The sequence below is a fragment of the Microcaecilia unicolor genome, chromosome 2 (assembly GCF_901765095.1).
Source record: "Microcaecilia unicolor chromosome 2, aMicUni1.1, whole genome shotgun sequence".
NCBI classification, from domain to species: Eukaryota; Metazoa; Chordata; class Amphibia; order Gymnophiona; family Siphonopidae; genus Microcaecilia; species Microcaecilia unicolor.
The window spans coordinates 205,734,987-205,762,741 of record NC_044032.1 but is presented as its reverse complement, the minus strand read 5'-3'; the positions used below and the strand labels follow the sequence as shown (position 1 = coordinate 205,762,741).

Below are 27,755 nucleotides of genomic sequence, written 5' to 3'. Positions count from 1 at the left end.
ACCCCTCAGTATTTTTTTCTACACACTAAAACTTTCCCTGCCTCCTCATGAAACACTGCTTTGAAATCTTTTCACTTGCACTGGCATGTTCCATCAAATCTCTACAAACAGAAGAGACACAAGCACTCACCTTCGCTCCCCCTCCAAAGTGCAATCTGAAGACTGATGCTGAAGTATTTTGTTTCCTAAAAACTGCCTCACCGTCCAACATCAAAAAACATAGAACAGGAATAAAAATAAAACGTAGGAGTGAAAACATTATGAAAGAATACAGTTTCTGTCTTGTTTTCCTGAGGTAGATCCCTTTGAAAGGCCTTACACAGGCCTTGACAAATCACGGATGCCAGGTCACCTACAAATTGCACCCTGGCGCCTGGGATTTCATACCCCCAAAAGTTTTTTCCTCCCGTTTGCAGCGCTGCCTCTGAAACAGCTTTCCTGGCTCTGCACAGCAATCAGGCTCTCCACATTTTCAGCCACAATGTGAGGTTCAGGAACTCTCACGGGACTTGAAACCACAAGACTTCCCAAACTTCCTGCACAGCACGTGGAGAGCCCAATCGCTGTACGGAGCCACAAGAGTGACTAAGTTAAGGCTTGGGGGTTTGGGGTATGAGAGTGACTGGAGAGGGGCGTGAGAGACTTATGGGGACCCAGGCCGTGGTGATATGTGAAACAAAGATGCAGTTGCCTCTCTGCTTCACCTATCAAGTCAGTGCTGACACACAGCTGGCAGCACACTTTGGGAAGGGAGACTGCTGGCTTCTGCCAGTGACTTGCAAAGGCACCTTGATGAACTGATTTACTGAAGTTCCTTTGCCCAGGCAAAGAGCCTTAGTAAATCAGTTTCCGAAAGAGCTACTGCTAATCTGGCAGGGGATTCCCATCCCTCCTCTTCTCCCCCACCCCCAAGAAAAAAATAAAATTCACCGTGGACAACATTGGAGGGATGGGGAAGGAGAAGCAAGAGAGAGGTCTCAGCTGCTGGATCCTAGATTTTATGAAAATTTGTAGAGGACTGCCTTACAGTGTCTTGGACCTGCTCTCACCGCTGGATGTGGGCAGGTCAGATCGGCATCGAACCTGATCCCTGTCATAGCCCTTGCAGCCCACCATATCCTTAACCTAACCACCAGCTTCCTTGACCACATGTTGGGCTACATCTGTCAGCAGAGACATTTTTTCATCTTTACAGGCGTGCCTGGTATCGAGGGCAACCACATTTCAGGTTTGGTTTCAAAATCAGCACAAAAAACTGGACCAAAATCCAGGTTTGGGTTTCATTTGAAAATACCTGTGCATTCTTGGCTAAAACCCAAAACTCGCTCCTCCTCTTCCACCAGTAGGCCCTCCCCGGGCAGGCCTGGTGGTTTAGTGACATCTTTGGGGGAAAAGAACAAACCCTACTCATTCTTGCCCCATCGCAACGGTTGCTGGCAGCCATTTTGCACCTGGAACCGCCACGGGCAGGAGACTCCCCTCCTGTCTATGCTGGTTCCAGTCACAACATAGTTGGCAGGACCGCCAATGGCAGTCTCAGCAGCCACTGCGATGGCGCAGTGGCATGGGGCAGGCACAAGTGGGGTTTGTTCCTGTTCCTGAAGACCAGGAGGGCCTATGAATGGGATTTTTTTTTTATTTTTTGGGGGGGGGAGGAGAGAGAAAGAGAAGTTTCAGTTACAATTTCAACCAATTTTGATCTCAGACTCTGGTTTCAGCAGAAACTGAAGATCCTAGGGTCGGTTGGGCTCTAGCCTGCTACACACCCAGATTCCAAAAATGCTGCTCAGTAACACTAACATCCTAATACATAGCCCATGGCACGTGCAAGACTACTTGGAATCTAGGCAAAATCTCTGCCATTTGCCCTACTCCTACCTTCAATTAATTTTCAGGCCCCTAATCTGCCCCCCCCCCCCCCCCCCCCGACAGCAGGTCAGCCTGGTGTGAGCTATACTCTGTCACCACCACCTCTACCAGCAGAAATATAAATACATATCCTCAAGTACATACATATCACAAACACGCATATGTCAGCAATTTCCAAAGGTAAATGGTCTCTTTGAACACTGCCCTCTGCCCACCCTTCCTGCAGGTAAAATGTTCACATTGATGGTTCTTTGAGATTATGTGGCTGTGGACCTACTGTTTTGCTTTATTGCAGCTGTTCTTTTCTGACCCCCCAGAAGCTGCTGCCCTAGGCCATTACCAAGTCTGCCTTATGGTTGGGCCGGCCCCGTCACTGCTCCATAAGTGCCCCCCCCCCCCGGTGGAAATTGGGATGTGGAATCTTTGGACACACCATCTATCTCAACCCTTCTTACACAGGTCTTGCCCATGCTGCTGAAGTTGATCAGTTTTCTTGCTAAGGCTGGATTCCGCCATCCCTTTTACAAGTCAAATTCAGAATCTGCTGTAAAGGACCAAACACGCCCTCCACTCATTGACTTCCCAGTCCAGGCCGCAAGGGAGGTGGGGCAGTGAGCCAGGATACAATGGACAGGTCCTGCACTTCACACAGCCTTTCCCCTCCCCCCCCAAGCTGGTTGGGGGGGGGGGGGGGAAGGGGGGGGAATACTGCACACTGCACAGAATGATTCCCAAACAGCGCTCCTTTGCTGCATCTGTGCAGGGAAACACATCACCGGGGGCCACTTTCATGATTTTGTTACAATCAGGATTAGCTGGATTAGGGGTCGATTCATAAGGACCCCCTGTGGCTGTGAGGAAGTTTCACTGCCAGGTCAGCCTGGTGTGAGCTATACTCTGTCACCACCACCTCTACCAGCAGAAATATAAATACATATCCTCAAGTACAAAATAGTCCATTAAGCCATTAAAACAACAAAAGTTAAAAAAAAAAGGCTACTTGGACAAAAATACTTTGCATTAGTCTTGCAATTTACAAAGGATTGAGCACACCCCCCTGTACACAGTACCAGAAAAAGAAAAATGAGCTCGTGACACAAACAGAATACAATTTTTTCAGGAGGTGTATCCTTCATGAGAGTAAATGAGGGCCAGATCTCTAGTTTATCACCTGCAACACTCACCAGGTTCCCCCCCCCCCCCCGGGCATTGATGCCACTACATATGCAAAGAGTGAGTGCAGGTGTGGGCGTTAAAAAGCGGGGGGTCTAAGAAAGGAACTGGGGCACCAATTTTTTTTTAAGTAATGATCAGCATTTCAACCTTCCCCAGCCAGCCACTCCCTTCAGGGGCAAAAACAAGTAAGAAAGCACAAAAATAAATAAAATCTGCCTCTTGTGAAAGCCTGAATAAAATGAAAAAAATAAAATATATTTTAAAAATCTGATATTTGGAGATGGCATGAAGCAAAATTTAAGCACATTTCAGTGCAGATTTTTTTTTTAATAGGAAGATTTCCCCTTTTTGCACAGAGCTGGGCAGTTCAATCAAAGCCTTATCTGTTATATTTCTCTCTTTTCTCTTCTGTTTGGAGCATTCACCGCAGAGAGAAAAGCGGGTAGGCAATGGCAGTTTTGACCTGCAGCTGTAACACAATACTTTCGCACAGCCCTGTCGACCCCTGACATAAATTTTACACTGCAGCTGGCATTTACACACTTAGCATTTCCATATGTATAGCCTACTCTCTGCTAATTATGCTAATCACCTGTCTAACTATCGGCTGCAAAAAATGGTTGTATTTAGCAGTCCACTGCCTACCAATGCAGCTTACTGTGTGGCTGAAATGTACATTCAGACGGGCCTGAATGGCAAGATTTTTCCACGTTGCTGGCTTCATTCAGGCCACAGAAAAATTTATTCAAGTCAACTGGTTTCGGTCCACAACAAAAAAGTTACGAGAAAAAAGTGAGTGTGTTCCTGCCCTAACATTCTAAGTCTGCTTGCAAGCAAAATGATAAATCAATTGGTGTGGGAAACAAAAAAGGAGAGGGGTTTCTTTTGCAAGCCATGTGAAACTGTAGCCTGTATTAAAAAAGGGAAAAAAGGGGGTGGGGGGGAGGGAAAAAAAAGGAGGAAAAAAGGTCATTCCATTTCTCCAAATCACAAGCAGCTAATAGATATTTAGCCCTCATCAACATTCGCTCAAGTTTCAAGCTTTTGTCCGCTATGGGAAGTGGCATTACATTTTTTTCACATGCTCTTATAAAAAAGAATTACAATCATATGCATTCTTGCACCAAAAATTAGAAGTGTGTGTTCTGTATTTTCACTTAACAGTGCAACGGGGAGAGACAAAAGTGTGTGATGTCAGTGCAAAAGACCAACATTCATGAGGAGGAGGAGGAGGAAAGGTTTGCAGGGAAGAAATAGGTGGAGGCTGGAGTGCAGAGTCAAGAGGAGGGACCAGGCAAAAGGAACATGGTATCTCTGAATCTAAGGTCTTCAGAAATCCTTGGTGACAGCTGCTGAATGAGGAGAAGGAAGGAGGAACAAAGCTGTAGCCAGCACCGCTACAGCTGGGAAAAGGCGACACACAGGGATGTAGAATGGCTCAAACTCAAAGACTGAAGAGCAGTGGCAGAGCCAGGAGTGGGAATGGCCAGGAGTTTCCGGCATTTTCCCCTAATTCCATGGACTGGAACATTAGCTCCCCCGCCCTTCATTCCCTCATTGGGCATTGCTATAGGACTGCTACAGGTACAAGTCTCTGTTCAACAAACAATCCAGCAGCCCCACTTTGTAACAAATAATTCCTTTAGCAGTTCTGGTTTTCCAGACTTCCTGTTTCTTTTTTCACAACTTTTTCGATATAGTAACTCCACTTAAAGCAGAATAGTAGCAAGCTACACAGATTTAAATCTCTACAATCAGTTGTAATCGACTGCCCCACTGAGGAAACCCAGAAAGATGAAAAAAAAAAGTTGAATGAAAACAAACCAATGAAATACTGCATAGGTTGGGCCCATCCAACTTGCCTACAATTCTCATGTGGAATTGCTGTCCTGGAAATGGTTCTTCCAGTCCAAGCATATTTAGTTGGATTTTTTTTTTTTTACTGCTTTTGAAACATCACATCCCGTTTTATCAGACAGCACATATATTAAAATTTCCATTGTCCCAAACTCTCCAAATTACCTTCCTCATGGAGCCAAGTCTTAATACCTCAGAATAAATGTCTACTGGGTCTTCAGAATTGCCCCCCCCCCCCCCCAGGCAGGTGCTTCTGATCTGGCTGTTGGAAAATAGGACATTGGCTTGATGGACCCTTGGCCTGACCCAGTATGGCAAGTCCAAGGTTCAGCTTAATGCAGCCACTGCTGGTTTGTTCATTCCTGAATAGACTAATCTAAGTGTTTTGAAGAACGTAAAGAGGTATCCCCGGAGTACAACACATTTCAAAGCATTCTTTATATTGTGAATTATTTCTAAACAGTATGTGCATCCCTCTGACTGAGGGGCAAAGGGAGGATGGATTTGTTTATGCAAGTGACAATTTGAGGTATATGACGGAGGCAAGAATAGTGGGTGGCTTTTTCTGAAATAAAAAAGAGGGGGGAGGCTGTGTGTGTAGAAGACAGAGAGCACAAGCGAGTACTTGAGAGAAACATTGAAGCTGCTGCTCTGCCCCCTGCCCACAAATTCTCCAAGATTCCCAGGGGGGGAAGGGTGAGGGAAGTGCATCAGCAGGGGGCACACGGAAAGCTTGGTGGGAGCAACTGCCTGTCCCCCTTCTCGTAAGCCACGAAATGCCTAGACTGCAAAGTATCTGTCCGACTTACAAACATTTCTGGAAAAGGAAAAACTGCTAAGCTGATAGGCCTTGGAAAACAAAATCAGCACTGACTTAAGGCAGGGGTGTAAAAAAAAATATGACCCATGGGCTGCTGTTTGCAGCCTGGCAGGTTCCATGATCTGACCCACTCCTGTCACACTCGCCTAGCGCACACCATGGGATGCGACTCAACCAAAGGGAGCAACACAGGGACAATGCCTTTCCCCAGTGGGAGTCTGAAGCTGCAACACTCTTCTCCCCCAAAATCACAGGGCTCAGCTTTGGAGTCTGTAATGCTTCAACTACCTCCTGCACCCACAAGGCCAAATCACTCCATCCCAAGTGCTGGTATTATAATAATGTTTCTACATTTACAAAATTACTACTTTTTTCCTCCTCGTCTCTCTTCATAACCATTCCACTCCCCTGCATTACTCGAAATGGTTGACCCCTCCCCACCCCCAGCAGGCCTGTTATTGAAATAACAGTTTGAAACCCCTGAGAAAAAGGTGCTCTTCGTATCTCAGAACCCAGTCCATGTATCCAACCAATGCTTTCTCCTGCACACACAGAAATGCCACTCCACCAACCAGTATGAAAGAGTGGCGATTAGTGAGAAAAGGCAGAGCCCAGCAGCATCTGCCTGGGAAGAAATCCGAGGACAACCAAATACCTCATCTCTGCTCCCGAGGATGTTTATACATCCCTGCAGCCTGCCTATCCAGTCTTTCCATTACACAGAGGCCTTGAAACAAGCCAGGCCCCAACCTCCCTTCACTATGCATTAGAAGGTTTTGTGTGGGGGAGGGAGAAGGGGGGGGATTAAAAAAAGGCATACACATGATTTTAAAGCTTTAAGAAAAAAAAAATGAATTACATATAGTCACCTGCATAGTCACCTATGTGCAATTTTTGCATGAAATGCTGACAGACATATTTCAGTGCACTGCTGTAAGGACTTCAATGTAAAACTGTTCTGATATTTTATTGTGTTCAAAAATGTAAAAAATTTACTAAGTTATTGGTGATCTACAATAAGCACATTAAAACTTCACTTCTCGTTTTCTCTGTTTCACATCAAGCACATATACAACCCTTTTGCTTTCAAGTGACGATAATATGTACCACTTTCTGACATCTCACATGTTATCATCTCCTTTGGCTGAATTGAACCATCCTATCCAAGTCACATTCTGCTTTTCAATTCTGTCTGGCAATCAGAGAGCATTAATTCATCTGTGCTCTCCTAGTTCTAGAAAACCTGGTTCTACAGCCAAACACACTACAACTACCGGCCTCAAGTCAGAGCAGAGGAATTTTTCACTTTTTTTTTTTTCTAATAGGATATGGACCACCCTGCTCTCATGGCAGGCAGCACTGTTTACATTTCAGTATGTGACTGTGTAATACATCTGGCATTTTTGGGCAGGATTCCTGAGCTAGGGGCCAGAAACCCTTAAGCAATGATTTAAAGACGGGGGGGGGGGGGGGGGGGGGGGGGGGGGGGAAGAGGAGGAGAGGAGAGGAGGGACCCATGTGCAACTTTAGTTCACAGTGGCTCATTTCTAGTTTGCTGAACTAAAGTTTTGCGTGTGCGTATTCAATTACCAAGTGAAAACCAGCTGTGGTAGTTAGGGAGGAAAACAAAAAAAAAAAGCTGTGAACTAGTCTATTATGCTTTGAAAAGCATTTTCACCAAGGGAACAGAGCGGACTAAAAACCCTCACAGTGAAAGTTCCAGAAAAAGGAAGGAAAAAAAAAAAAAAAACCATCCAGGATTCTCCCCTCAGCCTCTTCGTCTAACAAGATTCTGTTGGGACATATCTGAAACGTTGGATGTTACCAAAAGGCAGAGGCACGGCCCCAGCTTTATGTCCCAGATTCAGACTTTAGTAACCAGTGGTGAGGCGTGGACAGGGTCACGCAGGGGCATCCAAACTGCACCAAAAGAAAAGCTAGCCAAATCTGTTGGCCCACTGAAGGCTTTGGGTCCAGATAAGCATTTTTGTGCAGTGCAGCCCAAAAAACTTTGCATCTGGATCACAGACTGCACGTTTTAGATAAGAAATAAATCATAGCGGAAAAAATAAATAACAGTTTGCGGAAACAACCAAAGGCCACACTCAATAAGATGCATTCCTGACTGGTTCTGATTAAATGACTGTTGGTCCAATTTACGATTAATTTGAAATAATGCAAGATATGAGAACTTATGAGATCATCCCAGATCAGTGGTTCTCAGCCCAGTCCTTGGGACACACTTGGACTGTCAGGTTGTCAGGATACCCACCAGGAATATGCATGATACACGTACAGTGGAGAAAGTGCAAAAGTTTCTCATGCATATTCCTGGTGGGTATCCTGACAACCTGATTGGCTGGGGGAGGACTGGGCTGAGAACCCCTGCTCTAGATCAATCTTACATTGGTAAATTTAAAGAGTACCATAACACCATAAACATCCCCCTCCCTTTCCCCAGAACTGCTGTGACTATTAAGACTCCTGTAATAAATTTAACAATTTATAGAAACCAAACCACCACAGAACACACACTTTCCTGTAGCAGCAAAAAAGAAAAAAAAAAAGTCTGTCATTGTGGGAAATAGGGTGGGGATGGGAAAGTCAAAGTCAATTTAGGATAGCCTAATTAATTTGAAGTTACATTTCTGTATGCACAGAGTTGTCAAAGAGTCACTTTATTAAAAACCCTAATGTAGCCATGTTTCGTCTTCAGGCTACATTGGGGGTACAATTATGTTGTGTGATAAACACCGCTTCACCGTGAGCAAGAGTGGAACAGTAGTTCCAATATGGCTGGATCCGCTTGCTTATTTTGAATCAAATGACCTAATTGCGCCCCTGATGCAGTCTGACAGCAAAACATGGCCACGTCAGGTTTTTAATAAAGTGACTCTTAATGCAGTAATACAGATATCAAGAGCAAAGGTCACTAGTGTTACCTAGCCTCTGTGTACTTTGCACATTTACCACCACCACCACCACCACTGAAAAACAGAAACAGAGTTCAAGGGCCACATGAAAATCTAGGTTCTTTAATTTTCCAGGACGGCCTCAACAATGATACTTTTTTTACCAATTCCTGAATCCTTTTTTTTTTTTTTTGTTCAGCATGCGAATACCCCAAATAATTGCCACTCTCTGGCTACGTGGAAATGGGAAAGGGGAAGGATGAGGCTCAAGAGGGAACAGCCTATCCATGCAGAATACTTCAGAGGAAGGGGGGGGGGGGGGGGACTAGTCTCCCTCTGTGGACTACTTTGTCAGGGCATGCGTTGACATGCTGCAGCCTAGGGCTGAAATTTGGGAGGGGGCTGTAAAGTCACACTGGCAGACAACCCTGTCTTCTATTTTGGGGACCCCTGTGGCATATGGGGCCCAGAGCAACTGCCTTGTTTATACCCCCTCCCTAACAGCAGCTCTATACTTTTGCTGATCCAAGATGTTAAAGCAACAGTTCTTGAGCTCTGTTGCTTCCTTCCGAGCTTTTATTCACAGGTCTCCCCTTTCTTTATATATCTTAATTTTTTTTTTTAACTCTGTGACCACTTCCCAGATGTTCATGCTCTGCTTACATACTATAAACAAGTCACTCAAGAGCATTAGCAGAACAGGTCCTGGGTATTAATTCAAGAAACTTTATCATCATGACAATTTGTACATCCACTTTCAAAAGGATGACTTATATTGGTGGGGATAGGGAGCTAAGTAGGGGTGAACATGAATTTGTTCATCAAAAACAAAATATAGATTAAAGTTAAAAAAAATGGAGGCACACAATCATAGATTTTGCTCTCCAAACAGAATTACTTAAAAACAGGTTTGCAAGTATTGCTGCTTTTGTTTTGTACATTCTGCAAAAGGTCTGGAACAAGACCAAGCGTTGCCTAATTCACTAGTAGAACAACTGGACACCTCAGGGGCAACAACTCAAGTCTCCCCAAATGTCAACGTATCAAACCTAGCTCCCCCCCCCCCCCCCACTCAAATCCAGATGAATACGCACAGTGGAGTCCCAGACACCAGAGAGAAATACAGTAGGTCTGGACAAGCCAGTATCCTACTGGACAAAACTCCAGGGGGTCAAAGGGAGGTCAGTTTTGAAAAAGAAATCCAGATGAAATATAAACATGCCATTGTTGAAGCCAGACAAACCTCCCATAGCTTCATCCAGCTAGCACTAATCTAGGCATCAGCTGTGGAACAGAATCTAAACAAACGGATCAGTCGGAGCTCACATCTGGAAGCTGTCATATTTCTGGAGCCTCCACACTCACAGACGTACAAGTAACAGACACTCCACTGCATGGACTAAAGCTTATGGACCCACTGGAGGGTCAATGCAGCCCCATGTTCTCGGAAGTGGTGTCCGAGCCCAGCGAGGGCCTGCATCTACCAGTCAGAGCAGCAGGACCAAAAGACAAAATGTTTTAGACTGTCCCATTGATCTGATCCTTCTCGGAAAGAAAAAAGAAAATTGGATATACTCCATTTCAAGCAAAAGGCTAGATAGAGTACGAGTGGGCAACCAGTCCTCATGGGCCACAACCTAGTCAGGTTTTCAACATTTCCACAATAAATATGCATGAAATCTATTTGCACACAATGGAAGCAGAACATGTGAAACAATCTCATGCATATACCTGACTAGGGTGTGGCTCTCAAGGACAATTATTGCCCACCCCGGTGGTCTAGAAGGTGGTGGGAGCCAGTGCACAAAACCCAGCACTACACAAATCATAATGCAAACAAACTCATGATTCTTGTGCCTTGCGTGCCAACTGAATTTGAGTTTTACAGTGAAGTGGTCTATTGCATTCAAAACTAATGGTAAAGAAGAAAAAGAACCTCCTTTGGAGCACTAATCAGTTCCACATGCTGGGTAATGTGACACTAATTTTTTCACGTCACCAATACAAATGTCTCATTTTCTGGGCTCTACATAGCTCCCTTCCTCATCAACTACTCTTATCAAGGCTGTCTCCATTATACAGGCAGCTTCATCAGTTAATGGTACAATCTCAGTTAAACACAAGTATTCAGTCAACTGCGCCTTGTGTTAACCTGAAAAAGCAGTCATTCTCAATAAAAACAGGAGCCTGCTACAGATGCGAATTCCGACACATACTCCTCAGATCATGACATTATGTGGAAGGTTTGGAGATTGGCCCTTCCAAGAATGGGTAGCTGCTTAAGACAGCCAGATGTTCACGGGGCTGCCAACCCTGGAAGGCTCATGAACGAAATACCAATGAATAAGAAAATGTAAATGGGGAACAGCAACTGGCCAGGGAAGTCCATTCAAGATATTTCCTTCACATCACCATTTTGGCTAATAAGAGAAAGGAAAGATATGGATACACAGGTTCTAATATTGTTAGGGAAGGGCCCAAGACAACTTCCTCCCCCACAAATATGAAAGTACATCACAGGCAGCAAATTAATGTTTTGTTTAAAGCCTTCCAGGGATAGAAAAATACCTACTGCACTTGATTGTACACAGCTTTGATAACTAGCTTTCAGGCTATATGTAAGACATTAAGGACTCCTTTTTCTAAGATACAGTAAAACTCAGCCTTCGGGTGCCTTTACATGGGTCTTTCCCACATGCTAAGGGCCATTTTTACTGCAGCTGTAAAGTGGCTAATTTTCTAATTTTTGAATTAAAGGCAATGTACTAATGTTGCCATTAGTGCGTGGCCATTTAAAAAACAACACACAAAACATACCACCGCCACCACCACCACCACACAAGTGCTAACGACCACCCATTTTGTAGGCAGTAAGGGCTCACATGCTATTTCTGTGCTAACCACTTATGTGCGCTAATGTGGATGGACTAATTAGTGTAGGAACGCCCACTCTCTACTCCCAATAGCCTCCCACCCCGTGGTACACCATTTTAAGAGGTGTTGGGCCCCCAGTCTCAACATCCCTCCCCCCCCTGCAGTATGCCATTTTAAGAGGTGTTAAGACACAGCTTAATAAAAGGGCCCCTAAAATAATTATTAAAGCTTGATGAAAATTTCTTACAGCTCTAATATCTCTTGCACTGTATCAAAAATGCCCCTGAAGTCTTTTCAAGGAAAAAGTATGCTCCATAAATTAAACAACATACCACGTGTTCCAGATCAAATCAAGTCACTAATGTTCCACAATGTTTCACAATTACACAGGAATCACAGCAAGAGCGACAAATGATAGCTAAAGGCTCCATTTAAGGGAGAAGCACATAAAATTCTCCTAAGTAGTCCAATCTCTCTCCCATCTCAACCATTTTCCTATCACTACTCTCCACCTGTCTTAAAGTGTGAACAAAACCTGCTGCAGTGATGGCCTCCATCACCTTCACTAGTAACCCATTTAAACTGCACAGTGTATATATATATATATATGTACACACACTCAGTGCTAGACAATAACATCTGTATCCAGCTTTCGTGCTGTCTTGGGATAAATTCTGGCTCCACCCAGGATCCACCCCCTGGACCGCCTCAGCACTCTCCAGATAATGCTACTGAAAGTCACTAGAGGCTGCCCTGGCACTAGCTGGACAATGATGCGGGAAACCTGTGGATGGCCTCAGTCAAGTCGCATTCAACTGGGTAGCAGGTGCAAAGTCTTATTAAAGGTACAAAATCTCATGCATACATAACCGAGCAGATGACCTAGTACATGCGAGGGAGTGAGAACAAATGTATACCTCTCCTTAAATGGACTTATGCCACAATGCTGAAATGCAAAGGAGCCTCTTGGCAGTTTTTCCTCCAACCCTGGATACGATTATTTTTTATTTATATGTATTTAGATGACCAGTTGTGTGTGCAGTTTTGATGGAATCAAGCTGGGTATGGACAGCTCCCCTCCCCCCTCCCCAAGGGGTTATAGGCCTTTGCTACACTACACATGGAGGGTCATAATTGAACAAAAACGTCTATCTCCATGGGCGTTTATCTCCGAGAACAGGTCCGTGAAGGGGCGGACCGAACCGTATTTTCGAAAAAAATAGACGTCCATGTTTTATTCGACAATTTGTGAGCTGGGCGTTTTTGTTTTTCAGTGATAATGGAAAATGAAAGCGCCCAGCTCAAAAACAAATAAATCCAAGGCATTTGTTCGTGGGAGGGGCCAGGATTCGTAGTGCACTGGTCCCCCTCACATGCCAGGACACCAACCGGGCACCCTAGGGGGCACTTTTACAAAAACAAAAAAAAAGGTAAAAGAGCTCCCAGGTGCATAGCACTCTTCCCTTGTGTGTTGAGCCCCCCAAATCCCCCTCAAAACCCACTGCCCACAAGTCTACACCATTACTATAGCCCTAAGGGGTGAAAGGGGGCACCTACATGTGGGTACAGTGGGTTTGGGGGGGGTTGGACGACTAAGCATTAAGCAGCACAATTGTAACAGGTAGGGGGGGATGGGCCTGGGTCCACCTGCCTGAAGTCCACTGCACCCCCTAACAACTGCTCCAGGGACCTGCATACTGCTGCCAGGGAGGTGGGTATGACATTTGAGGGTAAAAATAAAAAGTTGTGAAACATTTTTTGTGGTGGGAGGGGGTTAGTGACCACTGGGGGAGTCAGGGGAGGTCATCCCCGATTCCCTCTGGGGGTAATCTGGTCATTTAGGGCACTTTTTGGGGCCTTATTCGTGAAAAAACAGGGTCCACGAAAAGTGCCCTAAATTCTAGCTACAAACGCATACTTTTTTTCCATTATCGGCGAAAGGCGCCCATCTCTCCTCGGCCGATAACCACGCCCCAGTTCCACCTTCGCCACGCCTCCGACACGCCCCCGTCAACTTTGTACGCTTCCGCGATGGAGTGCAGTTGAAAACGTCCAAAATCGGCTTTCCATTATACCGATTTATTCGTTTTTGTGAGATAAACGTCTATCTCCCGATTTGGGTCGAAATCTAGGCGTTTTTCTCTTTCAATTATAAGGTGGATAATCACCTTAAATTGTTAGGAACTCTGCCAAAAATCATCTGAGCAAACAGAAGCAAAGGGCCCTGTTTACTATGGCGCATTAGCGTTTAACGCGCCTACAATTAGCGCGTGCGCTGTGTAGGTAACTATAGGGATATTGTAGGTGCATACACGGTTAACGCGCGCCTATAACACGGCTTTACAAACAGGGTCCTAAGTGATTTCTCAAGGTTAGAGAACCTTAGAGAGAGTGGGGAGGGGAAGGGTTCATTGGAGGTCACCAGGTTTGCAGCCTCATGCTCTAAACAATGCATCTCCAGCCAGCAGCACCTTACGTTAAACGTGGATACGATTGATCAGCTCGAGAATTATTGCATTAACTTCTGTACCCCTGCGAACTACTAAGATTTTTTCTCTTTGCAAGCTTTCAAGCACAGGAAAAGCATTGTTTCCATATAGTCTCTCAAAATGCCTTGCCCTCTCACCCTGCGTCTCACTCTGCAGTCTGTTTATATATTAAACTCCAGAAATATGCTCCTTTTATTTGTGTAGCCCCTATGCGCATAACCAGATCATTTGGACTACTTGGGGAGGTGGGGGGAGGAGGGAGAAACCACACACACTGAACTATGAGCGAAAAGTGATGGGAAGAAAGCTTAGGAGGCAGCTAAACTGTTAAAATTTCAAGATAAATTGCAAAAAAAAAAAAAAAAATTAAAAAAGGTCTACAGGATTCAGACCAGTAGTACTGGGCACTCTTATCTGCATCTAATTTGTACCTTTTAACTCCAATACCAACAATTAAACCCATAGCTTTGGACTTGTTTTCCCTCTACGTGGGCAACCGCATACCAAAGCCAATGTTCAGCTGGATTAAGGGGAAATTGGCATTTACAATCAATAGGTTCAGACTTCCAGAATCTAGTATAAACCAGTAGCTCACATCAAGAGGTGCAATGGAGTTTATGTTATACACTCTTCCATGCTTGTTCTGGTATCAGAAAAAAAAAAAACTTCCACCCAGCTACAGAATTTGACACCAGGAAGCAGAAAAACCTGGTGGAAACCTACATGAAAAGAGATGCAGAATAATGGAAATGAGGCATTAAAAAGGGCAATGCAGCACTGATAAATGGAGGACTAGCAGCCCACAAAGCACCCTTCAGACCTCACAGCAGGTTATTTCCCTTTGCAGCACATAAGACACTAATTTTGCCCCATCACTGCTTTTTTTTTTTTTTTTCTTTTCTTCCTTCTGGCTCTCCAGATAACAGATCCAGATTCGTAAGGCGTCATCCACACAGTGACAAAAACTGAAGTGATTTGCAGCAATACAGCAACATCGCTGCTAGGCTGAGTGTCAGTGTTTAACCTAAAAAAAACAAGAACTCCCAGCATTAGCCATCCTGTCCAAGCAGATCCTGGGGGTAATGTTCGGGGAGAGGGGGGGGGGGGACAACTGATGCTGCAAGAATTAAAAAAAAAAAAAAAGGTCAGTTGCTTGCAGGGGTAGCACCAAGGGATGCTGACCTCAGATGAGCTTTGTTTCACTGGAGAGACCTGGTTAACTGTTCTGGCAGAGGTTGCCCCCCCCCTCCCCCAGGAGAGCACAACCACATCCTTAAACCTTTGAAATGATACCAGAGTGGAGTCATCTTATGCAAATGAAATACTTTCTTGGCTGCAATACTAAGACATGGCCATAGCCTGTACTCAAAGAAAGGTAAAATGTCACTGAAGAGCACTTTTCTAAAACTGACTCACTCCATCAGCAGCAGTTCTGAGAAAAATAAGTAGCAGCTTCTGAACTGAGTGAGTTTCGCATAAAGTATTCAACACAAAGTCATTAAAATACCATGGACTCAGCGAGTTTGGGTACAGGAATAAGGTACAGTAAACGAATCTTGCCTTGGTGAACAAAATTAATTGCATAACTCAAAACTGACAAACAAAAAAAAAGACCGAGTTTTGGAAAAGTGCTCTTCAATATCAACATGAGCAGCGACCATTTTTAAAGCAGCACCAGTGAGGTAACAGATCATAACAAACAGAAACCAAAAACAGAGCAGGTAAAACTCATTCTTCACATTCTACAGAGGACACTGCATGACAGAAGCAGGGTAACACATTGATGCCCCAGGCACAGAGTCAAGCACTGCTCATTGAGCAACCATGGCCTGAACTGCCCTGTTCCCACCCCCAGGACACGGCAGCTCAGACCCAGCTCATAGTTATGCAGAGTAACGCCAGGCCCAACAATATCTGATGCTTTGCACATTTTTGTTTTTAGCAAAAGTGAGCAAGAAGAGTCCCAACATTAGCCTTCAGGGCTACCTTAAGCAATCTTTTCTTGCCCTAAAAGGATCCAATGGAATTGGCATGAATAAAAAACCTTAGCTTTCATGGCCTTCTTGGAAGAAATATGATCAAACTCGTAATGTAAAGTAAAAAAAAACCAAACAAAACAATAAATAAATAAAGGTGAGGACTAGGCATATACACACCAGAGAGCAGGGTCAAGCATCAGAACATTGACACACTGGGTACCACAGGCCTTAGCATCAAAATGTGCCATGCACCAGTTCTGTGAAAATGGCCCTTGATAAGAACCATATGGTTTTTATCTCTAAGCTGTACTAAAAAATAAAAAATAATAAAAAAGATTATATACATATATATGTAGTACATTTTGTGGCATCTGTGGAGGAGGGGTGGGGGGAGGGTACTTATATGTCTTGTGGTGTTTTGCCATTGCCCACAAGGGGGTGCTCTCTGTACTCTTAGGTACATAGTTTTTAGAAAGCTTGACAGGCTGCATGAGAGGATGCCTGCAGACTGCTTTGGTCAGGCCAGGAAGATGAAAAGAGATGTTGGGTGGAATTCAAATTATTCTGCACAGATGATTCAATGCACCTTAGCCAACAAGTGTGTGCAATATATATTGGTGCATATGATGGAAAGAATTTTGGATTTAGCTCCTTTCCCCCATCAAATCATCTTGATACGGCATTCTCTGCCCAGTGCATCATCACCTTGATACCCGACCTTGCGCTTCTGATCCCTCTCTGTACAGGCACAACTTGACAATGGTCAGCACAATTTTAAACAACGCTGAATTTAAAAATGCATGGGATAATCATGTGGGATCGCTTAGGAACAGGAATAATTAGGGGTTACAGAGGATGGGCAGACTGGATGGGTCATATGGCCTTTATCTGCCGTCATGTTTCTATGTACAATATATTCCAAATTAACAGCTTATAGCATTTTTAGCTCTGGGAAGCTGCCTCACACATTTTAAAGAGAAGCTCTGCAGTCCAAATACAAAACAAAGCCATTATTGCAAGCATTTGTTTTGATAGTCTTCTTACTCCAAGAAGAGATTTAAAAAAAAAAAAAGTGAAAAAAAATCCTACAAACCTCAAGAATCTGAGATTGAGGAGGATGAAGAAAACCCTTCAATGTGTCTTTTTTTTGTGTGTGTGGTGGTGGTGGTGGGGGGGGGGGGGGGGGTTGACTAATGGAACACAGATCATAGTTCACAAAAAAAAAAAAGTTAATTGAACATATTCCTCCTCCTTAAGCCTGCTCACTTTAAAACACATTTTTTTCTGAAAATGCAATCTTCTAAAGTATAATTCCATCAAATAAGCCTCCCCCTCCCCACCCGCTAGGAAACATTAATCTACTTTGCAAACATGCCTTCCAATCTCTGCTTCACTCCCCCCCCCCCCTCTTTTTTTTTTTTTTTAACCTTGAGACAAATGGGTTTTTTTTTTTTCTTTCAAAGCTGAAAGCTGTCCAAAAAAACAGGACCACACACAGCGCCTTCTCAGTGCTGCACTGAGGCTCTTCTACTGCTGGGGGCACACAGCCTGCTGTAAAATGGCGGCTTTGGTCAGGGAAACAGTGCTGCCAGAGCCCTAGCAGGCAAGGACGAGGTGCTGTGCAATTTCTTATCAAGGGGCTCCCCCACAGGCTCTGCATCAAACATCATTTAAAACAACAACGTAAAAATAAAAACAACAAACAGTAATAAGGGCTTTCTCTAGGGCATCTCTACCTTCCATTAAAAGGCAAAAAAATAAAAAAATATTAAAAGGTGCCCACCAGAACGCCTTATCTTACTGCCGCAGCATTCGAGCAGAGGGTCACTGCTGCCAAAACGGATTAAAAAAAAAAAATCCGATCTCCCCTCCTCTTCAGAAAAAGACCCTGCACAAGGATGGACTACAGCAAGCTCTTTGTAGGTCCTACTTGGCACCTTGCCAGGCTACTAAACAATTTCCTCAGTGTGAGCAGGTTTGGGGGGTGGGTTCTGTTGTTGCTTGCTTTTTTTTTTTTTTTTTGCCTTAGGTGTATTGTTGGTACACGAATATCTTTATCAGGGGGTAAGTGGGTGGGGAGGATGACGAACTCTTACCTTCTACCCAGAGCTCCTCCACGTTGGTCTCTAGATTAGCTGCCCTTAATCCTACTGCGAAAGCCCCAAATATGAGGAGGCCCACAACCAAAAACTTTCCGCAGTTTTTTTGAATGTAACAGCCCAGCTTAAATAATAGTCTCTGAAACTTCGCTCTTAGCCACAGCGGTGCCTTCCTTCCAGTAGCCTTCCCCTGCAATTAAACAAAACAGCAGCCGGCTTAAAATGCAGGAATTAGAAAAGGTAACACATAAACCTGAGAGAGGGTATATCTACTCCTGTTGCAAAATGATGGGAAAGGGTTATTATACATGGAAATACAAGACATGCCATGGGCGTAAACAGATTAACTGAGTCTTACAAGTAACCAAAAATAAAATCCCCAATCCACCTACACCGCAGCTTCCATGCCAGACAACAGGGAAATGTCAACAATCAGAACTCAGCAAATCATGGCACAGTTAGGTTTGCGACTGCGATTTCTGAGGGAGAAGTAAACTAGTCTGCGACTAGTTACTGTCCCAGATTCCTAGCACACCTTGTACTTACTGCACGGCCCACATTAAACAAAAATAAAAGGGGGTGGGGGTTCTGAAATCCACAGGAAGAGCTCAGAACCATAACTTTCAATGAAGCATCTTTGCAACAGATCTTATAGTTTATTAAAAAAAAAAACACGTGGTTAAAGCATTTTCATTGCAGGCTTTAAGGGTTCATTGCCATAGAGAGTTTGGAGACGCTGTGTGATCTGAATTAGGAAAGAGCAGCAGCCATCTGCAACTTACGACAATATTTGTGAACGGAAGAGGGCAGCCACATGGATTTCTGCCTCTTCCCCCCATCAAATCATCTCGCAAACTCCAGGAGGAAAATATCAGCTCGCCGGAGCAGATACGCCACTTTAGGACAGGGCAACGGCTGGGCGTGTGTTTACTTTACGCTTTGGCCAGGAATCCGGACCTACATCTACTCCATTTTAATTGCATCAGGTCAGAAATCGGCTGGGGGGGGGGGGGGAATCAAAACTCCCGATCGCAGCTACACAGCAATATCTATGGTGGCAATTTGTTTACAACTTTAACTCTCTAAAAATAATAATAATAATGCAACCGGTCAGCGACAGGCAGGGTGGCAGGTAATTTTTTTTTATTTTGGCAAGAAAGGGGGGGATGTGTATGCTATAAATCGGCTGAAAATCTATCTTTAATATAATAAAACCCGCCGATTTGACACAGGCAAGCAACATATGCAGAACCGATGCAAGGCGGCTTTAAACAACGAGCCCACCATTCCCTTCCCCGCACATTTCACCCCACACTCCCCGAATTTTCAAGTGAAAGGAAGCAGAGAAGGCGGGAGGAATCAAGGGGAAATGGAGCGCACCTTTTCGATCTGCTCCAGAGCGAACGCCGCGTCACAGTAGCTCGGCCGCTGCAGGTAGTGCGGGTCCGGCGGCGGCGGGGCTCGGCTCCTCCTGCGGCGCCGACGGCGGGCTCCGGGCCGGCGATCTGCCCCTGGCGGCGGCGCGCTAATGGCCCAGGCCATGTCGCCGGCTCAGGCTCGGCGGGCTGCCTCTCTGGCTCAGGCGCTGGCGGCTCTCTTCATGCTGCTCCCGGCGAGGCAGACCTGGCGCCTTCTTCCATGCCCACATTTCGCGCTCCGGAGCTCGCCGCCCGATCCCGCATCCAGAGGGAGAGGAGCTGCTAGTGCAGCAGGAGGAGGCTCCCGCTTCGGATCTAGCCCGCTTCTCTCCTGCCTTTTATTCAGCGTGGGATCTGCTTCGCAAAAACAAAATCCATGTATATATATATATATATAAAAATAAGTCTTGCGTCTCTTTCGTGCAGCTTGAGAGCGCTCTCCCTTTCCTCTCCTTTCTTTGTTCAGTTTTTTTTTTCTTTTGCAAAGAAAGAAAAACAAACACCCGGACAGAAAAGCAAAATCAAGAAAAGTCTTCGGCTGTGTAATTTATTTTTGCTCGTTTCTTCTTCCTCAGCTGTGCGTGCTAGAAGGGAAGCTGCTCTCCGGATCGCTTCTCCCGTCGCTTAGTACCATCCTGCACTGGCACACCGGGAAGAGGAGGGGGCTGTAACAGAGCCCAGGGAAGAAAAAAAAAAAGAGAGAGAAGACTCAGGGAAGACTAAGATGCATTAAAAAAAAAGTGATGAGAAATCCTAACAGGTCTACCAAGAACTCTTTCCTGACTCCGGGCCCTGGGACTCAAGTCTTGTGTTCTTTTGCTACTGCTGCTCTTGTTAGCTTGATTCAATAGATGAGATGAAGAAGGGGGGCGAGGTTTCTCCATTTGGAGGAAAAAGGAGGAGGGGTGAAAGGAGGAAAAAAATGGAAATCCCGCCCCCAGGGCTGTCAGATGGCTTCAGTTTCTTGGAGGCGATTGGCTGGGAGAGGGCTGAAATTACTCAGCAAACATGACTATTATTAGCTGCTTAGCAACAGCTCACCAAAGTAGAGAGACCACCCAGGCAGGCGAGCCTTGTGTGTGCATCTCCAGCTTCAGGGGGAGCCTTAAAGAGATCCAACCTTCTCGCATGCAATCCTGCCATTAAGAATGTGCCTCCCCCCAACCCTTTCTGCTTCTTCCTCTTTTCTTTCTACTGCTCCTTGTGAGTCGACTCGCATTAGAAGATCTTTTTTCAAGAGATGTTTTATATACACTCACTTTCTGCAACTATACTGTATGCATATGAAAATATATATGATTTTTAGGGTAAACGAACATCTCTAGCAGGAAAGCACAAAACATCTGCGATCTGGGGTTCGGACAGTTTCTCGCAGCCCTTTAAAACGAGGGGGGGGAAAAAGCGCCATAAGCTCCAGCGAATTGCTGGGAGGTCTAGCTTGGATTCTCAGGCATCCACATATAATGAAAGGGCAGTAGATAATGCGCTTCGGAGTGCCAGCTTTTTTTGTTTGTTTTGTTTTATTAAAATGCAAGACTTTTACAAAGAAAGCGTACAGTTAAAAGCAAGTTTAAAGTAAAACGAAGTCTTTTAAAATGGATCGGTTGTCGCAATTTTTAAAATGTTATCGGGATTGCACAAACACACAAACCCGATATGCTGGCTTATTACATGCTTATCTAAAGACTATTCATTTAAAAAAAATGAAGATACTCGGATGCTGATCAGCACTGTTTCTACGCCACTTTTTTGTTTTAAGTGGAACTGTTCTGACAATACTATTTGTCAGTGTCAAACGTGATAAACTGATATTTAATGCTGATTTCTTTTTAATACTGAAACTAAATGAATTTGTATTCGTCGCATTTGTTTATCCACTCAAAAATGTATCACTTATATTAAATGATTCTACTTAGAGCCGGCAAGATAAACGTTTTAATCAACATTTTTGCACGTGACTTATAGTATGTTTTAATATTTTTCGTTTAATTTGTTTCCTTTGGACGTTGTGCAGCTGTCTGCTCATACAACGTTTTTGTAAATGCCGCATAGATTTTGTAAGTAACCCCCTTCCCAGCATTTAAAAAGGCGAGGGGGGGGGGAACCAAATATGGTAGGAGGCGTGGCTGCGGTCGAGCTGGCATGAGCTAGGGGTGCTGCAGCTTTAAGGCGCACACTGTGTGTGTTCATTGAAAAAAATAAAAGCTGCAACACATTCTGTGAAAGCAGGAGGAGGAGAGGAGGAGGACCCAAGGAAGGGTCACATGACGGACGTATCTCGCAGCGGCGCGAGCTCCTGCCGTCACGCTTTTCGCGACTGTCGGCGCTTTGCTGCCGAATTAGTTGAGAAAAGAAATCGAAAACAAATTAAAACAAACAAAAAAAAACTGCGAGGGAAACGAAGAAAAGCCTGTCTTTTCCACAGGGGTGCGTGCAGTCGGCAGAAAAGGAGGTTCGTGAGGGTTTTTTTTTTTTTTTTTTTGCGTGTTCAGCCCCCTCCTGTCCGCCTTTACGCGTCGCGCTCCTCGCTTTGCGTACGTTCACGGACGGATGCCGGACAAGCCATAGTGCTTTCATCACCCGGGCTCTGCCCCCTGTACGCTGCCCAATGAGGTTGCGCGCTGGCTGCCAGCGACCAATAGTGATGCCCGACGGGACCTGCCCATTGAGGCTGGCCCGCCAGTTGCAAAAGCCCCAATTTTCAGTGCCGCGAGGCCAGCCTGCGAGAGCGAGTGCCGGTGACGGCAGAACCCAAGCAAAGCACAGCTGTCATTGCAGCGGTTTCGTTCCGTCCTTTATATGCAAGATATAACCGTAGTTATGTTATCCGTACATCCCTGCTACCATATTCCCCGACAAAACAATGCTATGTACCCATAGCATGCTTTAGGATGAGAAATAAAATCATTGTGCTCTGATGAGCCTTGGCTTTACAAATCATCCTGAAACTGATTCAGTAATGGAATATAGGATGTGCAGTTATTCTACGACTTTCTCCAATGGTGGTGTTTTGCTACAGGTAGCTCATATCAGATGTTTGTAAACTATAATATTTCGGTCCTCTTGTTTACAGTGCGGCAGAAACAAAAACTACTACTTACTACTACTACTACTTGACATTTCTAAAGCGCTACTAGGGTTACGCAGCGCTGTACAATTTAACATAGAAGGACAGTCCCTGCTCAAAGGAGCTTACAATCTAAAGGACAAATGTACAGTCAGTCAAATAGGGGCAGTCTAGAGTTCCTGAAACAAACCATCTTGCCTATTCAACTTTGACTTACAGTAGTACTGAGTAGAATGCTGAGACAGACACTTGACTGAACGGAACACAAAACTGTTCTCATGTTCCTACAACTGTAGGAGCTCATACATTTTCAATGGTAGCTCACATCAAGAAACAGACATTTCCCAGTTCCCACATAAAGAAAATATCTAATCAGCACAGAATTGGAAACGTCTTTAAAAATAATATTCAGAGCCATGAAGGGCCCCCCCAACAAGACGATTTTGGCAATTAGAACATAGGAGAAAATCTTTCTTATGAAAAGGAGTCTCAAAAAGTTGCTCCGTAAACCTCAAACGCTTTCTAAATACTAGAGACTAAAAGAACCAAAAGACAGCATTCATTACTAGAGAACAGCTCTGTTGGTCTGCATGGGAATGAGGGAAGCGTTTTAAAACAAATCTACAAAGGAGCCAGATGTGCTTCCATTTGGGGGGTTTTATAATTGAAAAAAAAAAAAGGTTAAGAACGTCTGGGACAAAAATATTACAAATCTCTGTTGTTTGAATCTTGTTTATTTTATGACTATGTGTGGTGGGCAACGCCAGAAATAGGTATTTTGAGGTTGGACTTAACATCAGGGTTCATGCATGAAGCATGACAAAGTTCCTGTTGAGCAAGCCCGAGCTACAACACTACACTAAAACGAGACAAGAATAAAAAGTTCCCTCTTTTTATCTTTGCTTTGTGAGCGTCAAGTTTGCCGATTCCCCCTTTTCCCTTTCCTGTTTGATGCGGTTAACTTCTAATTCTTTCAAACAGGGGAAACAATAGCCCTTGCCAGTAAATTCCTGCTACTGGTTCCAAAACTCGATCTGAAGACTCAAACTAAACAAGCACTGTCTTAATCGCTTCTCTCCCTGTGGTCTGCTTTTTTCATACAGAAGAGATGAATTACTGTGGGGATCTAATTGGCCTTGTTTCTGTAATGTTTAAAAAAAGGAAGAGGTGTCAGTGTAAAAGTCTGTCTCTACTTGGGTGGTCAGAGACAGGCCTGCCCCCAATTTGCCTCATTGCTGATGCATGCGAGTGCTACATTCCCTGTGATAATGTTGTCCCTAATCAATCTGCCCTATTTACATTTGTAAGCATTGTTGGCTTTAATATGCATGCCCAGTGCAGGTAACTGTGCCTCACAGCAGGTTTTGTTAACTTCAACAAATCACCAGAATTCTACAGATCGAATATAAAACGCACTTTTGGAAGAAAAAAAAATCACCAAACGTGCCTCTTCTATACAAGGTTTAGCTCACTTACAGGCCCCCTACCCCCACACTGTTTTTGGTTCTCTATTTAGAACGCTAAGACTTTCTGAATTAAATGGGGGGGGGGGGGGGGGTTATTTCTAGCGGTGTCAAATTCCATTCATTAATCTTGATTTTATTTAGCAATCTAAGTCAGTACCAAAACAGCCCATACAGTGATACAAAGAACTGACATTGGAGCTCTCTCTCTCTCTCTTTGGCAGGTATAAAATAGGTATGTTATGTGAAAAAAACACTCCGACTTATTTAGATATAAACACTTGGATAAGGATTCTACAAAGTGTTCTCAATACGAGCAAATACGTGGTCACAAAAAAAAACTCTGCTGAAATGAATGAATGAAACATACTGGTAGATTGGGAAAACCTATATAAACATTTTTCTTAACAGAGATATAGAGTTCGCTTTTCCCTGATAAGGCTGAACTGCGACTCATTTGTTAAGAAAACACAGATTTGCCCGTTCAAAATTCACTTTTATAGTTTCTCCACTAAACACTGCTGTTGTTGCATTGCATGCAACTTTTGTATATTAACAACCTGCGAAGAGCCAAGACACTACAAAGGCCTATTTAGAAAAGAGACACCTGAGAACTTGGGCTGCCTGCTTTACTCCCCCTTTCCCAAGTTACTGTACGAAATGGAACTGGTCCAGCCAACTTGTCAAAATAATGCGGCTAATTACCAGCGACCGCTTTTAAAAAAAATTCAAACAGCTCTGCGAGGTCAGAGGAAGCACAGGGGAAGAGCGTGCAGCACGGACAGGAGCCCTCGGATACGTTCAGTGTCACTGCTGCAAGATATGCGCTCCCCATGAGGCACATTCACACGTCATTCAAAGGGCTAAGCGTCACAGCAAAGTGGAAAAACCATAGTGCCACTAGTCAGCATGTTTTACATTCCAGAGCAAATCCTGTCATCACAAAAAGTCCTCAGAAATGGATCCGTTTTCTGGCAGAATGCCATACGAGCCCACTGGGCGAATAGGAAACCTTTATACCGATCATATTGGAGCCTCCCAAGCCACCCTGCTCACTAAATCTTGCAATTTTGGCAAACAGGCGTTCACACCTCCCCCCCCCCCCCAACTGATCTCTGCCGTCTCGGGTCTCGTGTGTCTTGGGAGGGGGGGGGGGGAGAAGGGGCACGATCCCTTTGACCCGCTGCTGGAGCAACAAATTTATTAGAGATATAGGCGTGAGAAATCAAAAGGAAGTAAGAGAATTCCGCCTCATTGTGTGTCTTTCTTTCAGGCTTGCTAATCCGGTTTACACATCACGCCTACATGTCTCAATAGGACTTCATACACTGCAGCAGAGGCAGGAGAAAAGAGAAAGGTGTGTGCATGTGTGAAATAGATATATAAAAACAATCTCAGGGAAGACAAGATATTTTTCTTCATGGCAATGTGCCTAGCCAGTTTTTCTCTCCAAGGACCAATACGTTTTTATAAGAAATACTTTTTTTTTCCAAAGCACTGTCTAACGCTGCTTTTAGCTGCTGCATTCCAAATTGTCAAATTACATAACACACAAACTCGGTTGTCTATTCCAGTAGCCCTTTATCACGCTAATACACACAACTCATCACTTTGCTGTCCCAACCATGCAAGCGGCCCTGTCTGGAAAGCAGAAGATGCCTCGCTCCTGTCTTAATCTAAACCTTTATTTTAAAGCACTTCAAGGGGTCGGGTACTGATTTCAACATATTTCTAGCGACATAATTTAGAGTGGACGAGTCCCTCAGGTTTCCTTTGAAATGCGCTGCATTTATCTAACGTGGAGGTATCTGCTGTTTGGGAGCCAGAGAGAGAAGCTGGTGGTAGCGCAAATTTACTTTTCTTTAGTGAAGGATGCTGAGGTTCAGTGCATATTACATCCAGGACTGGGAGGCAGAAGCTGGTGGGCTTCAGTTCGGCCAGGCCACTGGTTCTAAAAGTGTTCATAAATCTTGTGGAAACGAGCTTGTACGAGATGGAACAGCTACGCAGAACATAGTTATGTGTAGGTTATAAACATAACTTATATAGAGCTGTGCCCCCTTTAAAAAAAGTGTAACCCTTCGGTCCCTGAAAGCCTTCTGAACTGCAGGAGATAACGCGGTGCTTCCCCCCCCCCCTCTCTCCCCCCTCCTTCCTGTAAAACTTACTAGGAGTCAGGAGCTCGGAGGGGGCCGAAGAACGGAAGCTGAGGGGTGACCCTTCCAAGCGTGAAAATAGGATCCAGGAGACCCCTTGCATAGAAATGAACACTGATCAATTTCACCCTTTCCCCTCCCTCCTGGAAAGACAAAGTTGCCTCCCGGCCCCTATAGGTACAGTACGTTTAGAAACTCCTTGCAGCACGATTAAATAACCCCCTCCACGATTATTTTTCTCCCCTAGCTCCCCCCCCACCCCAATTTAAGCATCACAACACAACCGGTGCCATCTGCCAACAGCTCACTTTTCAGAAGCAAGCTCCAGGATTTCTGCTTTCTTTTTGTTCACAGTTCTATTTAAATCGTGGTGCTTACAAAAAAAACCAAAACAAAACTTACCATTTTCTTCTTGGTTTGCGAATCCCCGGTGACTTTTGCAGAGGAACGGTGGGGCTTTATTTTTTTTGTGTGTGTGGGAAGGGGAGAGGGGGGTTTCAGTGGTACGTAGTCCCGTAATATCACATCAGTTTCTTGCCATCAGGAACTGAGAGTGTAATAATCCTTCTGCATGGGTTGCAGGCATTCTGCGGAGTGCTGGAAGGTCTCACAATTACATGCCTGTTTCTATTAAGCAGTTCCATCGTCTCCATGTGGGTGGTCTGGCTCTCAATAGGCAGGACCTGTCAGGGTCACGTGATGGACCCGAAAAAACTTTACCCCTTTACAATAAACTCCAAAAAGGAAAGCAAAGTAAACTCAACCATCCCGCTATCAGCAATCAGCCCAGCCCTGCAGGGTAAACACAGGCAACCAGCAACCGGCCCCTGCTCTGCCCTGCCTGGAAAAAAGAAAGAGAAAAAGGAAAAAAAAAAACGGGGGTGGGGATGGAAAGATATATGAATGTAAATTTTGGGAAGAAGAAAAAAAAAAAAAAAGGTAAAGCAAAGCAAGCGGAGACGGATCGTTTTTCTTTTACATATTCGTCTCCCTTTCGAAAGTCTGTTTTTCGTGTGTTGTGTGCCTACAGTGTAGAATTCCAGAACTAGTTCTGCAAGAAACTAACAAGTATTTGAACAAAAACAAGAAAATTTGTGCTTCCCAGTGCTTGGAAATTTGTTGTTATTGTTGTTTCTAAAACAGATCGAGAAATAGATGTACACGGAAAATAATCCCTTCCCCCCCCCCCCTCCCCTTGAATTAACAACAGTCTGCAATTGAAGTAACCTATAAATCCGAAGAATGATGCAGTCAGTGGATTTTTAGTCTGGATATGGTCTAGCTATACTTCTAAATGAAGCATGAAGCACCTGGATCTTGAATGCTCTGAGAATATTTCTGAGTGAATAATCAGGTTGAAATTTTAGGATAACAGTACAGGTGACCACCAATTCAGAATTTTAGAATGAAGTAATCTCAGCAAGTGTGATATAATTACCCTGTGACTGTCTGGTAGCTGAAACTGTTACTTTGATACTATGCCATTGGTCCTTACTCGGACAGTTTGTATCTTTGTAGGAATTATAAGTGATATAGATGAATGACCCTAACTTTCCTGCCATCTGCCCAGCTTCAT

The 27,755-nt window shown here is 44.4% G+C and overlaps 1 protein-coding gene across 2 annotated transcripts in view; it reads right to left on the bottom strand.

The window, feature by feature from the left end:
* PTCH1 (patched 1) overlaps positions 1 to 26,738 on the bottom strand; it is a 116,194-nt gene extending 89,456 nt beyond the window's left edge. Inside the window, exons 1-2 of one of the 2 annotated variants that reach the window (XM_030193648.1) lie at positions 26,582 to 26,738; positions 18,073 to 18,265 (exon numbers count right to left, since the gene is read on the bottom strand). In XM_030193648.1, the coding sequence (XP_030049508.1) occupies positions 18,073 to 18,265; positions 26,582 to 26,584 (196 nt within the window). In that variant the 5' untranslated portion in view covers positions 26,585 to 26,738. Of the gene's footprint in view, positions 1 to 18,072; positions 18,266 to 19,455; positions 19,743 to 26,581 lie in introns of those variants that run through there. The other variant, XM_030193647.1, reaches the window with a different exon arrangement.
* Between the last annotated feature and the right edge of the window lie 1,017 nt (positions 26,739 to 27,755).